The sequence below is a fragment of the Sciurus carolinensis genome, chromosome 4, assembly GCF_902686445.1.
Source record: "Sciurus carolinensis chromosome 4, mSciCar1.2, whole genome shotgun sequence".
Lineage (NCBI taxonomy): Eukaryota > Metazoa > Chordata > Mammalia > Rodentia > Sciuridae > Sciurus > Sciurus carolinensis.
The window spans coordinates 175,364,462-175,380,835 of record NC_062216.1 but is presented as its reverse complement, the minus strand read 5'-3'; the positions used below and the strand labels follow the sequence as shown (position 1 = coordinate 175,380,835).

The 16,374-nt window shown below is 58.1% G+C and overlaps 1 protein-coding gene across 2 annotated transcripts in view; it reads right to left on the bottom strand.

The window, feature by feature from the left end:
* Positions 1–13,647: 13,647 nt before the first annotated feature.
* The window catches only part of Tafa5 (TAFA chemokine like family member 5), a 204,464-nt gene continuing 201,737 nt past the window's right edge, over positions 13,648–16,374 (bottom strand). For both annotated transcript variants that reach the window (XM_047547895.1, XM_047547896.1), the window contains exon 4: positions 13,648–15,629. In XM_047547895.1, coding sequence (XP_047403851.1) covers positions 15,621–15,629 — 9 coding nt within the window. In that variant the 3' untranslated portion in view covers positions 13,648–15,620. The remainder of the gene's footprint in view (positions 15,630–16,374) is intronic.

Here is a 16,374-nt window from a genome sequence, read left to right as displayed (position 1 = left end):
GACCGCAGCCTCGGCATGCTCAAGAACAAGCCAAGGAGGAGCATCGGCACGTGCAGAGGCATCGGCCAGGGCCAGGTTCTCACTTGCTGGTGGTTCTGCCCCAGTGCGGCCTTGGAAGGCACTCGGCCATCACCCTGCTCAGAGGTCTAGGGGACATCCAAGAACCTGGACTGCTGAGGCCACAGAATGAGACTGGGGAGGAGAGCCAGGCAGGGAGCCCCTGACTCCCTGCCTCAGATGTGCCCTGCGATCAAGCAGGTGGGCCAAGGGCAGGACCCAAGCAGCACTCCAGAAGGTAGAAAATCAAATGGAGGTGTGAACAACCATCCTCAAATGCAGAGCTCAGTCTGGATCCAACTGGGCTGGCTAATTATCAGCTTGGCTAAAAGAAAGTGAATTAAAAGACCACTCTTCAGAGGAAGGTATCAGAACCTGGAGGCCACCATCTTCCATTTTCAGTGTCTAGGATGGAACCCAAAGTCAAGCTGACATGAAACCCAGCAACAGAAACCATGCCACACAGGACAATAAACTGCTCGATGCTCTGTGCGGACTGCCAGAAAAGAACCCACAGCCTCCTCTTACTTAAAGGGAATATATTTTAATTAAATCAAAAGGCTGAAACTTTTAGCAGAGAAACAAAATATTGTTAAAATTTTAAAACCTAAGACAGAAAAATATAAAATATGAAATAAGAAAAGTAAGGAGATGACAGAGGAAATAATGGTAGAAGTCAAGAAGATAAATCAGTAGAAATCAAGAAGAGAGATAGAAAAGACTTGGAAGATTATTCGAGTCTCAGGTGATTGAAAACAATATCAGAAGATCTAATACATGTATTCCTGAAATTCCAAAAGGATAATAGAGAGAAATTAAGATAGAAAATAGACTTTTAAGATTCAGTGACTAAAAGGTTCCCAAATTTGGTGAAAGACATGAATTTATTGATTCAAGAATCTCAGCAAACCCCAAATAGAATAAAGGAATAAAGTCAAATAAAGCTCTGTGGTGCACACACCAAATCAAGGATGAAGAGAACATGTTAATAGTAGCTACAGAAATATTTCATTGTATATATATATATATTTTTTTCTTTACCCATTCATCTGTTGAAGGGCAGCTAGTTTGGTTTCATAGTTTAGCTATTGTGAGTTGAGCTGCTATAAACATTGATATGGCTGCGTCTCTGTAGTATGCTGATTTTAAGTCCTTTGGATATAGAATGAAGAGTGGGAGACTTGGGTCAAGTGGTGGTTCCATTCCAAGTTTTCTGAGATAGAATGTTACTCAGCCTTAAAGAAGAATGAAATTATGGCATTTGCCAGTAAATGGATGGAGCTGGAGAATATCATGCTAAGAAAAATACACCAATCCCAGAAAACCAAAGTCCTAATGTTTTCTCTGATACTTGGATGTTAATTCAAGAAGAGAGGCTAGAGAAGAATAGGGGTACTTTAGATGAGGTAGAGGGGAGTGAAGGGAGGGGAAAGGGGCTAGGTAAGAAGGAACAGACATTATTACCCTATGTACATATACAGCTGTATGACTGTGGGATTCCATGTCCTGTACAACCAGAAAAATGAGAAGTTACACTCCGTCTCTGTAGATGTGTCAAAGTGCACTCCACTGTCCTGTATAATTCATTAGAACACATTTTTAAAAGTAGTTAGAGAAAAATGACACGTTGAAGCAAAAGAAGAACAGCTCCTGTAAGAGCATCCTTCTCACCAGGAACCCAGAGACCAGAGTGTCAGGGCCTGTTACCTCCAAAGTGCAGGGAGGGAACAGAAGAGGGGAGGGGAGGGAGGGGAGGAGAAAGAGGCCGGGCAGGGAGAGAGATAGGAAGAGAAGAGCGAGATAGAAGAGAGGAGAGGGAAAGAGAGAAGGGAGGAAGAAGGGAGGGAGAGGGGGCTGGTCTGCAGGCCTGGGGACCTCTGCCCTCGAGCGAGGCTTCGGGTGCCAGGCAGAAAGCAGGACTTCTGCTGAGGGCAGCGGGGGTCCCAGGAGAGCTTCTCTAGAAGAGAGACAGCAGGGAGGCCTCTGGGCTAGAGGGACATGATGGCAGAGGGAAACGGACATTTTCCAGGAACAAATGATAACGACTTGGAAAGGTGACTACCTAGGTGAATGTGAGGAAATGGTTTCTTTTCAACGAATGTGTGCCGTTGTGTAAAGCCCAGCTTGCACCTTGTCTTTGGGGTCTACGATGTTCGGAGGTGTCACGCCCAAGTCGACTACACAGTGTGGCACTGGGGCGAGAGGAGAGTGGAATCCATGTGGCTGCAAGATCTCTGCTTCTTCTCCTTCCCTGAGTCTCCCCTCAGATCTCAGGGTGCTGGCTTACCAGGCAGAGTGACTGCACAGGTGGGTGCCCTCGACCCACCCCGCTCCTCCCTGTAGAACGGTGGCCTCCGTCCTTACGCAGGGCCCTTCCTGGCCTCTTCCCCGTGTTTGTCCTACGGTTTCCTCTGTCCCGGGTAAATTCAGCTCCCGTGGCTTGCTCTGGGTTTCCATTTGCATGGAAAAGCCGTTCACCATCACACACAGGTTTAGTCTATTGGGCTTTTATTAACATCAAATCAACTTGCCCAATTAAATGCATTAAATCCAAACTATTTTTCCTCCTACTCCATGAGTGGTTAGAAGGAATTTATACACTTAGAGATTTCCCAGATATCGTCCTCTAATTGATGGCTCACGTGATTTTTCTTCTGGCCAGAGAACGCTTCCTGTATGACTTTGTTCTGTGAAACTTCTTGAGAGTCACTCGGTTGTTCAACATCTGGTCTACGTGGGTCCATCTCCCACGTGCCTTGGAAAGGCTGTGTGTGTCCACACCCTGGAGCTCCGGGGTACGCTGGACAGGGGCTCAGTCCACCCAAGGTGCTTGCTGCGGTTGCCTGGGTCCCTGTGAGCGCGACTTCCCCGCTGTGTTGGGCAGCAGGGCAGAGCCGGCACCGCCCCGCTGCTGGTGGCAGCTTCGCCTGGTGCATTTTGGAACCTTGTCAGCACACGCGCATGTTGCCCATTGGTTTTCCTGTGGTGCTGGCGCCTTGTTGGTATCAACCTGCCTCTCGTCTGTGAGAAGATGCCCGCGCAGGTCGGGTCTGGGCGGAGGCGTCCCGCCTGGCTCCGGCCTGGGCTCTCCTGCGTCTCCCTTCCGCCTTCAACCCGGGCGTCCCCGTGCTCTGGTGGGTCAGAGAAGAGGGACGCCTTCCCACTGGTTCAGCCCCGATGCAGCGGGAGGGCTGGGTCGCGGTCGCTCTCTCCTTGCTGTCCCCTCCGCTGGTTTTCTTACTCTCTCCTTCCCTTCCTGCCTGATTAGTGGTCATCAAATGATTTAAGTCTGTCCCTTTAACTCCATTTGTAGGTGGAAAGCTTAGCGTTGCTTTCCAGTGCTGTAGACTACAGTGCGTCGTCTCCGTCCGCTGGAAGTTAGACCACTCCCGAGAAAAGCGCGGACCCCGCCAGGAGTCTTCCATGTGCGCCCCGCCCCGCGCCTCTGCCTTTGCGCCACAACCTTCACCCAGAGATGCCCCAGCCCTCAGCGCCTTCACCCCAGATGCAACACTGCCGGCCTCGGCTCGCACACCGTGCGTGTCCCACAGAGACCCTGGGACCGGCCGGCACTCACGTTGTGGACGGGAGGCTCCGGTGTCCTCGGGAGCCTGGGGGCTGGGGGGTCTTGATTCCATCACCATCTCTGAGGACAGCCTTTGCTGGACGTGGAATCGTGGCTGCCTGATGCCGTCCCCCAGCACCTGGGCCAGCGTGCTCAGTGCCTCGGGATTCCCCAGTGTCTGGAGAGATGTTGGTATCTCGTCATTGTCCTTTCTACCAGAAGTGTCTTTTTTTTTTTCTTTTTCTTTTTCTGTCTTTAAGAATTTGTCTTCCTCCGGCTCAGACTCCCCCGGCTGTGACCCGCGTCCACCTGACTTTGGGCTGTTGATCTGAACACATCTGGACGTTAGTGTTCTCTCCAGATGTGGAGGTTCCGGCCTCATTTCTTGCATTTCTTCTCTATGCCTCCTTTTCTCTTTGCTCCCTCTGGGTCTCCAGTGGCACCTAAGCTGGACTCCTCGACATGGTCCCAGAGGTCTCTGAACCGTTTAAATTGTTCTCCAACCAGTTTTCTATCTGTTTCTCAGGCTGAGCAGGTTGTATTGATCTATCTTTAGGTTCACTGATCCTCTCTGCTCTCTCCAATCCGCGGTTGGACAGGCTGGTAATTTTTTTCGATTTATTTTCTGGTACTCTATTTTTCACTCTAGAACTTTAACTCTTTTTGATAGTTTCCATTTCTCTGTTGAACTTCTCTGTCTACTCACTCCTAAATGCTGCATTTCCCTTTAATAATTCAGGCTTATTTTTAGTAGATGTAAATAACAGAGGCCGGGATGGCCCTGAAGCCTTTGCTGGCCCTGCATGCTGGCCCTCCTGGGTGGGCTCTCCTGGTCTTGGTGCTCTGGTGCACTGGCAGGGAACAGGCTGGATTCTGCAGGGACCTCTCTGGGTTGCTGTTTGTTTCAGTGGCAGCTGGTCCACTCTGGTGTCTGCCCTGAGGCCTCAGTATCTCTGTGTGCTGCTGCTACTCTGGCTCCCAGCAATGATCCCTCTCCTCCTGGTCATGAGTGCTAGTCCTGTGCCGTGTCTGGTGTTGGATGTCTCCTGGACAGTGTTGGTCTGTCCATCCCTTGCTGCTGAGATGCCCATCAACTCCAGTGCTCCTTCTTTCCCTAAGCCTGGCAGTGCCCCCTCCAGCAGCCTGGCCCCTGCAGGCTGGAGAAGGACCTCAAAGGCAGGGATCCCTTTAATGCCATGCATAGCGCTTCCTGCCTGATTCCTGCCGGTCCTGTGCTATTTGGTCAGCGGGGATTCGGGAGAAGTTACCTGGGTCCAATCTCCACACGCCCACGCTCCCTGCCTAACATGTCCCCCCACACTTCCAGCTGATCCACGGCCCCAAAGGCTGTTGTCTGCCACCTCAAGCTGGCCAGGCTGTGGCTTTTCAGCCCCTGCAGGTGGAATTAAGGAGCAGCCTCAGGCAAGACAGTAATGTTACGGCGCTTGGCAGAGGCAGCGGTGGCTTCAGAGCAGCCTCCCCATTTCTCCCAGGGCCTCAAGTGGTTGCTCCAGTCTGGTGTTTGAATCATCGGGCCCGTGGAGGGGGCGCCCTGGCCATCAGTGTCCACCACCCGCCTTGCCCTGCCTGATCCCGGCGTCCCTGCTGGCTTCCCAGTGCTTTTCTGTTGGTCCTTCGGGATTACCTGGGGAAGAGCTGGGAGCACGTTCTGTCCATTTTGATTTCTTTGCAAGTATCTTCATGCTCCCTCATTTTAAAAGCATCTTTGCTAGACACAGGATTTGAGGTTGGAAGGAAGTGGCTTCTGCCAGCACGCCCATGATCCATTGCTGCAGGCTGGTGTCCACCATCCTTGGCCTTGTCCATGCTGCTGCGCGGCTGGCCTTCTTTCCCTGAGTCAGCAGCTCAGCCTGAGCATGCTGGGGCACTGGCAGGGGGCGTGCTGGGAACTGGCGGGCGTGGGCCTGGGAGGGCTGCTTGCCGGCCTCTGTGCTCCTGTGCCCTCCTGAGGGTCTTACGGGCGGGCTCACGGGGCGGGCATGAAGGGGCTCATGGGGTGGAGGTGGTCGGTGCTGACCACCAGCATGGCTCACCAGTCTGCTGCCTCACACCTGCTGCTTGACCAAGAGAAGTCGTGGTAAGGTCACAGCGGGCACGCAGGGAAGCGTGGCTCATGGCCAGCTGCGGCTGCCACGGTCCACCGAGGTGGACTCTTGGTGCTGGCAGTTCACATCCTGAAGTCCCCCTCATCAGGGCAGCAGCCATGGTCTGCGGCCACACGCTCCCTCCTCATTTGTCCGGAATGACATGTCTGGACCTGCCCAGCAGGTGCAGCTGAGCTGTGCTGCTCCGTGGCCAGTGCTAAGCTGCCCTCTGGTACGGCACCTTGAAACCTTCCAGAACCCAGAGTCTGAACCCAGAAGAGTTAATCCACATTTCACACAGGGGTGGCCCTCCTGCCCCCAGAGCTCCTCAGAGCACAGCTGTGCCCTCCAGCCCATGACCCTTCAAGGAGAGCCCTCTGCAAATTCCAGCCCACCACCCTAATGCACAGACTGACAGTGCCAAGTCCCTGACTGCAGAGCTCAGAGTCTCCGGGACACCTTTGCACACACACTTAGCAAATCTGCACAGGCCTGCACATTCCAAGGACATCACTGAAGACCCTTCCAGAAAGAGCCTTCTTCCCTGCAGGACACCGGGTGGGCAGGTCTCTGAAATGGGGCAGGGGGAGACCAGAGGAAGGAGAGTCCCCAGCATCCCGGTTCTACAGGGGCAGGGTTGGGGAGACGAGAGGAAAGGAGGAGCCCCGGGCATCATGGGCCAACGGGTCAGGACCTGTCGTTCCCCAAAGAGCCAAGAATAGGATTCAAACCAGGAAAGAGGGTTTAATTTGGACCAGAAGGCAGGGGTTCTGTGACCACTGGGAGAGGTAGAAGACAGCGGCCAGGAGGAGGAACTGACTGGAGGATGAGGGCAGAAGGACAGAAAGGAAACTGGCCGCCCTTGGGCCCAGCACGTGCCCCGCTCCCGTGCCCCTGAACGGCTGTGGCTGTCTTCCTGGACCTCCTGCTGCCAGGCGGCTCCCTCCCCCTGCTCCTGCTCCGGCTCCGCTCCCCTTGACCTCTCAGAAACGTACTAGTTACTGTTCCTACGTAGACGCACGCACCACTCAGCACGTCCCTCCCAGCCCTGTGAGCATCCGGAGCGCCTCCACCTCCCTCGGCTGGTCTTCAGTACACACAGCTTGTCCCTGACCAGCGCCCCACCAGTGCCGTCCAGGGCTTGCCTGACCGGCTCCGTCTGAACCCCTCCCTCCACACCCCTTCCCCCGGGGGTCCTGGAGTCCAGCCGCAGCCATCCTGGGCAGCCGTCTCTGCCGCCTCCTGGGACCCAGCTCGGCCTTTCTCCTGGGCGAGGGAGGTTTCTCCCCTGTGGCTCCCTCTCATTTTGGGCAAGTTGGCATTTGCCTTTGCAGTCAGGAAGCCGTTGGACAGAGCCCGGGGGAGGCGTCGCGTGGCCCTCGTTTCTGTGGGTGTCCCCCGGGCTGCCTCCAGCCACCTTGGCCGAGGCGTCTGCACAGAGGGGACTGCTCCTGATACACAGGTCCACCAATCCCTGGGGGCTTCGGCCCCTTGGCTTTGAGGGGAAGGAGGCTGGGTCCAGAGGCCCACGTTTTGGGAAGGTGCAGTCAAAGCTGAGTGAGATTCACCTCAGGGACAGGACCTTCCACCTCTGGGACCCTGGCCTGGGGCACTGAGGCAGGGCCCGTGGGCACAGATGCTGGGCTTTACCTCAGCTGGGAGGCGGCGGCAGCAGCGTGGGCTGGGCCTTCGGGGGCCTTGAAGCAAGGCCAGCGAGGGCTGCTCCTCCCAGCATGCCCCAAACAGAGGTTCCAGTTAGAGCCGCCGGCGGGTCGGGTGAGTGTCGTCAGGTAGGCAGCGACCCCATCGGAGTCCTGCATTCCCACCCGTTCCCACCCGCTGCAGGGTATCAGCGGCTCTGCCACCCCTTCTGCCCTTCCACCCTGGCACTTGGTCGCCCTGTTGGGTGGCAGTGGGAGAAAGCAAAGGACAGGACACAGCAGCATGACCTGGGGACCAGTAGGACCTCTGCTCAGGCGGGTCAGAGGTCAGGAAGCCCCACGACCATGTCCCTCCGGGGTGGGGATGAGGACCCCCGTCCACCGTCCACAAGAGCAGTGAGTTCTCACAGTGACGCTTTCTTCCCAGCCTTGCCCACGACTGGGTGGCTCTGGTCCTGCCCGTCCAGCCCCGGAATGTTCTTGGACATTGGAATCACACAGGTGACCATGGGCATCCAGAGGGGGCGTGGCCAGGGCAGGTGGGTGGGTGAGGAAGGTGGGCTGCAGCCAGGCAGGTGTGTGCCTGCAGGGGGGGGGACCCCACGTTTTCTCAGTCGCGCCTCCTTTGATGGCGGCATAACCTTGACCCTGCAGAACGTGGAAACGAAGAGGAAACTGCAGGCGGGTCAGACCGGGGCAGGGTCATGCAGGGGGTCTGTGCCGGCAGAGAGAGACCTGGGCCTCTCTCCACACCCCTTCCCACAGGTGGGTCCTGGAGTCCAGCCACAGCCATCCTGGGAAGCCCGTCTCTGCCGCCTCCTGGGACCCAGCTCGGCCCCTCTCCTGGGACAGGGCTCTCCAGGCCAGTGGTGCCCAGCGTGCCCCTGCCCATTGCATCCCAGGTGTGCCTGGGAGGGGGAGCATGTTCAGAGCCACGAGGACAAAAGTAGCTGGTGCTCTGACCTGCTGCAGGCCAGGGTGAGGGGACAGGGCCAGGCTGCTGGAGGACCCTGTGACTCCACGCACAGACCTGGGCACCCGGCTTCCCAAGGCCATCCACGTCCCTGGTCACCAAGCAGAAGGCAGTCTTGGCACGTGCTGTGCTCAAGGGGGCCACATGGGCTCCCAGGCGTCCGCGCTCCCCTTTCCAGGCAAGTCCTCCTCTGCTGACCTGGCTCCACGCTACTCCTCCTGAAATGCTTCCGGAGTCTGCGAGGCCTGACTGGAGGCCCCCTGGCCTCTGGGGACACCTCCTGGAGCCCCTTACAGTGACAGACAACCTGAACCCTGAGGCCCCGCTGCTCCCCAGGACCGAGTGTGGAGCAGTGCCCAGCTCCACAGGCCAGGCACCCGAGGGTCAGACGCAGGTTAGGGACTCGCACGCTGCCTCACAGGCAGACAGAGACACACACAGAGACACAGGCAGATGCAGACAGAGACAGAGGCACACAGAGAGACACTACAGGCACACACACAGAGACACACAGAGACAGGGACACACAGACACACAGAGACAGGGACACACACAGACTCACAGAGACAGGGACACACACAGACACACAGAGACAGGGACACACACAGACACACAGAGACAGGGACACACACAGACGCACAGAGACAGGGACACACACAGAGACACACAGAGACAGGGACACACAGACACACAGAGACAGGGACACACACAGACACACAGAGACAGGGGCACACACAGACACACAGAGACAGGGACACACACACAGACACACAGAGACAGGGACACACACAGACACACAGAGACAGGGGCACACACAGACACACAGAGACAGGGACACACACAGAGACGCACAGAGACAGGGACACACACAGAGACGCACAGAGACAGGGACACACACAGACACACAGAGACAGGGACACACACAGACACACAGAGACAGGGGCACACACAGACACACAGAGACAGGGACACACACAGAGACGCACAGAGACAGGGACACACACAGACGCACAGAGACAGGGACACACACAGAGACAGGGACACACACAGACACACAGAGACAGGGACACACACAGATACACAGAGATAGGGACACACACAGAGACACACAGAGACAGGGACACACAGACACACAGAGACAGGGACACACACAGACACACAGAGACAGGGGCACACACAGACACACAGAGACAGGGACACACACAGAGACGCACAGAGACAGGGACAGACACACAGAGACGCACAGAGACAGGGACAGACACACAGAGACAGGGACACACACAGAGACACACAGAGACAGGGACACACAGACACACAGAGACAGGGACACACACAGACACACAGAGACAGGGGCACACACAGACACACAGAGACAGGGACACACACAGACGCACAGAGACAGGGACACACACAGAGACGCACAGAGACAGGGACAGACACACAGAGACGCACAGAGACAGGGACAGACACACAGAGACAGGGACACACACAGAGACACACAGAGACAGGGACACACAGACACACAGAGACAGGGACACACACAGACACACAGAGACAGGGGCACACACAGACACACAGAGACAGGGACACACACAGACGCACAGAGACAGGGACACACACAGAGACACACAGAGACAGGGACAGACACACAGAGACGCACAGAGACAGGGACAGACACACAGAGACAGGGACACACAGAGACACACAGAGACAGGGACACACACAGACACACAGAGACAGGGACACACAGACACACAGAGACAGGGACACACACAGACACACAGAGACAGGGACACACAGACACACAGAGACAGGGACACACACAGAGACGCACAGAGACAGGGACAGACACACAGAGACAGGGACACACACAGAGACACACAGAGACAGGGACACACAGACATACAGAGACAGGGACACACACAGACACACAGAGACAGGGGCACACACAGACACACAGAGACAGGGACACACACAGAGACGCACAGAGACAGGGACAGACACACAGAGACGCACAGAGACAGGGACAGACACACAGAGACAGGGACACACACAGAGACACACAGAGACAGGGACACACAGACACACAGAGACAGGGACACACACAGACACACAGAGACAGGGGCACACACAGACACACAGAGACAGGGACACACACAGACGCACAGAGACAGGGACACACACAGAGACACACAGAGACAGGGACAGACACACAGAGACGCACAGAGACAGGGACAGACACACAGAGACAGGGACACACAGAGACACACAGAGACAGGGACACACACAGACACACAGAGACAGGGACACACAGACACACAGAGACAGGGACACACACAGACACACAGAGACAGGGGCATACACAGACACACAGAGACAGGGACACACACAGAGACGCACAGAGACAGGGACAGACACACAGAGACAGGGACACACACAGAGACACACAGAGACAGGGACACACAGACACACAGAGACAGGGACACACACAGACACACAGAGACAGGGGCACACACAGACACACAGAGACAGGGACACACACAGAGACGCACAGAGACAGGGACAGACACACAGAGACGCACAGAGACAGGGACAGACACACAGAGACAGGGACACACACAGAGACACACAGAGACAGGGACACACACAGACACACAGAGACAGGGACACACACAGACACACAGAGACAGGGGCACACACAGACACATGCAAACACAGGCACAGAGACAGGGACACACAGCTCCCAAGGTTAAATAGTGATTTTAAGGGTCCACTCTGGGAGCGAGCAGGAGGCCCACCTCTTGTTGCTGAGCCGAGCACTGAGCATCTGGGACCACAGGCCACCAGGCAGTTCAAGGGAAATGGCTTCTGGGCTCCAGCTTCTTACCTGACGGTCAGCCCAGGATGAGGTGGAGACACTGCTCCTCTCAGCGCCACGGTGAGGACGGTGGCCGTGGTGTCCAGAGCACAGGGCAGGGAGGGCACGGGCAGCGCAGGGCAGAGGAAATGCCTGCTGGGTCCCCACCCCTGGTGACAGCAGCTGTTGCTGCAGATCACGCCACCTCAGTTCTGCGGAGGCTCTGGGCGTGACCTCGGGGCTCCTGGACACCAGAGGCCGCTCCCTGTCCCGGGGCTCTGAGATCAGAGGGGCCCCACAGGCCCCTCCTTGGACTACTGCCCGTGCTCAGCCTCTGGGGAGGGTGGAGATGTGCCCCACTCACTCACGTGCCCTGGGCTCTGCCTGCTGCCTGCTGCTGGCTCCCCCACCACCTGCCTGTCCTCGCCCACACGGGTGCCCAGCCCTGGACACTGGGCTCCTGCTCAGTTCAGACTGGCCTGTCCAGGGTGAGCCTCCGCGGGCACCTCCGGCGTAAGGACGACTGCAGGCCCCACTAGAGCCTCCGGTGCCCAAGTGAGCGCCTCCCCCCGGGTGTCCCTGCCTCGCCCCTTTTGTGAGGAGGCGGCTGAGGCTGAGAAGTGACGTGTCCCCGGCGCAGACCTGGATGAGCAGAGGTGGGAGCCGCAGCTGCGGATGGCCCCAGGTCCCACCAGACAGGCTCCGTGAGCCGCACCTGCTGCCCCGCCCAAAGCCTTCTGGGCTCTGCCCAGTCCTCTTACCGCCTCAGGCTACCCACAGAACCTCAGGCCTGCCGGCCTCCACTCACGCTGCGTCTGCACAGCAGCCCAGGTTGGAGAGGAGACGGAGGCTTGAGTCCCTTGGACTAGAGAGCAGAGCCGGCCACCACAGGGCCTGCTGTGCCCAGGGAGCATGGGCTCTGCCTCCCTCCACTGCCCTAGCATGGCTCAGGAGCAGGGCTGTCCTGGGCTGCAGGCTGCCCAGCAGGAGGCTCGGCAGAGGGGCCATGCCAGGTGCCTGGGGGCCATGCCCCCAGGGTCCTCTCCCTCAGCCTCAGGAGGCAGCCCACTGGCGTGCAGCAGGCTGCCGTCACCCCATAGCCACATACAGGGCATCTGCAGCGTGCAAAAGGCTCTTCTAGCCCCCAGAAGCCCTGGGAGGGAGGGCAGCATGGTGACTGTCCACTGCTGGGTAGGGACACTGAGGACAGTGAGCCACTGAGCCAGAGCTGTCCATCACAGGACCAATCCCCCAGACGCGGGCCAGGAAGGTTCACCCCCTTACACAGGACAGGCACATGGCCTGCCTCAACCAGCTCCCCAGGGGCAGGGGCAGCCTGACGGCAGGGCTGGGCTCCCGGGACCTTCCTAGCCAGGTTAGGAGCAGGCCCAGTCCCTCCGCCAGCTGCCTGGTGGCACAGCCCCTCCAGTGCGCACCGGGCCCTCAGGCCTCTGGCCAGGCGCGCAGCATGCCGCTGCCCAGCCTGTGGCTGGATGAAGGAGGCGTGCTGCCCCTGCTGCCCCTTCCTGTCCTGCAGAGCCCAAGGAGCTCAGGAAGCTCTGCGTCTGTGGGAGGGGCCCAGGGTCCCCAGCCAGGCTGGAGCCTGCGGGCATGGGTGCTGACCCGGGGCTCCCGTGGCTGCTGCAGGGCACCTTATGCTGCCCCCACTGCCTCTGGACAACCCAGATACCTGAAGGGGAGACTGAGGCCGGGTCTGCCTGTCTCCATGGTTCCAAAGGTCCAGGAAGCACAGGCCATCACAGGGCCACAGCTCGCCTAGGATCAGAATTTATGACCAGCAGGTGAAAATGACATGTGTGACCCCAAACAGATGGCCTCAGGGGGACTGGGCAGCACACGTGGCCAAACTCCGAAGACTGCTCCTGGAGACGCGAGCAGGTTCTCCAGTGGGGGTCCTTTAGGCATGGGCCTCCCTTAGGAGCCCCCAGGGAGAAGTGGGGTCCCGCTTCTGGGCCAGGTGGGGTGGCGCACAGAAACCTGGGACAGGTGAGGGCTGTCCGACCCTCTTCCCACGGGCCGTCTGGGCTGCCCCAATGGGCAGGGAGGGACACAGGAAGCAGAGGGGTGCTCTTCTCCCAGTGGAAGGCTCTGGGCCTCCGTCTCTGCGTGAAGGCAGGTGCTCACACCGGTGGCTGGGTACCCTGAGTAGGGCTGCGGTCCGGTCCTGTCCACCCGTGGGGGTGGGGCTCCGGAGGCCTTTCCTGTGGGCCCGGGGCAAGGCAGACGTCTGAACTGTCTGTGCTCCAGGGAGGAGCTGGCCGTTGTTGTGTGGGGCCTCAGGCACTGGCCGGAAGGAGGTCCCTGCAGGCAGAGCTACTCTGCCCCAGGTGTCCAAGGCCACCTGCTGCCCCCACCAGCTCCAGCCCATCTCCCAGGACACCACGGCCAGGGAACAAAAGCCATGCTTATCAAAGGATTTTTTTCTTTATTTTCATAATTTAGCTGAATCAACACAAAATTCAATACTGTAAAACAAAGAAAAATAATATGCTGTAACATCTTAAATCTCCCGGTCTCTGCCCTCGAAGGTGTCCACACTCACTTTCAGAAGAAACAGGCAGGAGGAGGCGGTGGGGACAAAGGCAAGCCCGGGCCGCGGGGCCGGGCAGCGCCCTGGCCGGCGCCTCCTCTGATGAAAGCCACGGCTCACCTCGCTCTCTGTCCAGGATACGATACCTCTACATGTGCAGTGACTGAATGTGAATTAGGTGCTCATGGACGTGGGGACGGGTCTTATGTCAATGAACTTCCTCTCCTATCTTTAGTCTATGGTGGTTGGAACGGCGTCTATATACTGTAGTTATAGTTTTTACTTTTTAGTATTGAAGAACTAGCATAATAGTCATGTTAATTGGACTCATAGGTAGTATACTTCAGCAGAACTCAGGAAAACAAAGGACATTGGCGTACAGTCGCCAGGGAGGAGAAACACTGGTCCCTTCCTCGTGGCCCGTGCAGGGGCACCCTGCCTGTCCCCCTGTCCCCCCGCCCCCCATACCTTTGCCCACCCTGCTTGCTTGGCCCCCTGGCAAGGAGACGGAACTCTTGTGAACGAGGGGAACGCCCCACAGGAGGGAGGCCTCACTGCCCACGGCCTCAAGGCCTAGGAGAGGCCGGAGGGAGAGGAAAGGGCCAGCGGAACCCATGGGAAGAGCCATGACCAAAATCTCGTACACGCAGCGTTTACCAGTACACAGACCGAAAGGGGGACAGGAGCCACTGACCCTGAACCGAAGTGGAAGGAAACCCAGCTTCCCCGGTGCTGGCCGGGAGCCTCGAGAGGACACAGGGCCGTGGTGCGCGGCCGCCTCTCCCAGAGCCTTGGCCCTCTGCGCCTGGCCCCCGAGGTCCCACGCGGCCACCCACAGTCTCCAGGGACACACGGGAGGGGCCCCAACGCTCGGGGAGGCCAGGGCTGCCACGTTAAGTGTTAAATAGGATTTTCTACAAATATACAACATATAAAAACTGTTAAATATATAACTTTAGGCTTTGCAAAATACATTTAATGATCTCTTTCAAACAGTGTTACTTCCGTTCTCTTTAATTTGCTTTCTGGAGCTAAATGGCGTATCGGAGGAGACAGCAGTCACGGGAGACCCAACATGCTCTTGGCAAGTACTGGATTATCCAACTATCAAAAATGGAGCTGTAGAAGAGGCGTGTGAACTGGTTAAAACAGAAAGTGAGTTTAGTACGATAAAGTCGGTCTAAGCACAGAGACACCAACGGCCCGTGTCCCGGGGGCCGTGCTGTCCGCGTGGGGGCCGTCGCCGGCCACGCCCCGGCCGGTGCCCACAGGCGAGCGGCGGTGTCCTTCCAGCCATCCTCCTCGGCCGCCCGCCGTGCTCCGGGGCCACGGGCATGTCCGCCACCTCGCCCCGCCCCGCCCCTCAGTCCAGCCCCGGACTCTGACAGCGAGGGCGCATCCACGTTAAAATAGATTTTGCTCTTTGGTCTATTGAGTATACGGAAAGTATAAGAAAATAAAAGCGATTCAGACAGTCTGGGGCACACGAAGAGGCGGCGTCTGCACCTGAGAGTCCCGGGACTGCGTCGCGGCTCATCTGGCGGGGCCGCAGCTCCTCCTCGACCCCGTCCTCGTCCTCCAGCTCCCAGGAGAGTGGCCGGCCAGGGAGGCGCGGCCGGGCTCCGCGGCCCCGTATTGCTTATGCCCGGGCCACCTGTGCGTCTGCGTCCCGGCCTCCTGGGTTCGGCCTGACGGACTTGGGCTCAGAACGCCGAGCGAGGAGGCTGTCCGTGACGGGCCTCGGGGAAACAGTGGCTGGATGGCGGGGAACAGGCGAAGTCCTCGAGGGCAGAGGTGTGGACTCTCCAGGGAGCTGAGACCACTCCTGGGGCCCCGCAGGGGCTGCGTTCGTCAGGAGACCTGAGGAGCGAAAAGAAGAGATCCATCAGCCCAGTAGACACCCCAGGGCCAGCAGGGTGCCTCGCCCAGCAGGCCACCAGCATGCCTGACCACTGTCCCCAGCTCAGGCCAGAACTCTGAGCTCAGGTGTGGTGGCGCCAGCTCCTCCCAGGTGGGAGGCAGGGTCTGCTCCAGACTCCAGCCCCAGGGGGCTGCAGCAACCTGGGCCCCCTTGGCCTGAAGCCCCATGGCCGCATCTCTGCCTCCATCCTCCTGCAGCCTCCTGCCGGGCTCTCCCACTCCGTCCCCTATAAGGACAGCGGTCACTGGGTCTGGCCCACCTCGACTGGAGAGGCTCCATCTCACTACATCTGCAAAGGCCTGTTTCCACGTGAGGTTTGTCCACAGGTTCTGGGTGGAGGGACACTTTGGAGGTCACCGTTCATGCCACCTGGGGGTCCACTCTGCCCTTTCCTTTCCTCACACCCAAAGTGGCGTGTGCCATGTGCCCAGTGGCCAAGTCAGCTGCCTGGCCTGGGCTGTGGTGGTCTCTTATCTCCTGTCCACGCCCTCCGCTGTCAGCCTCTGCAGGCCGAGCACTCCTCTCCCCAGAGGGCAGGGGAGGGAGGGGAGGCTCAGGCACGGGGCTTCTGGCCGCCCTGCTCACAGCACAGCCGGCCCCTCTCGCGGAGCTCCAAGACCTCTCCTCTCCAGGAGGGGCCCATGGTTCCGTGCTGGGCTCCCTCTGCAGACCTCAGGGCTGGAA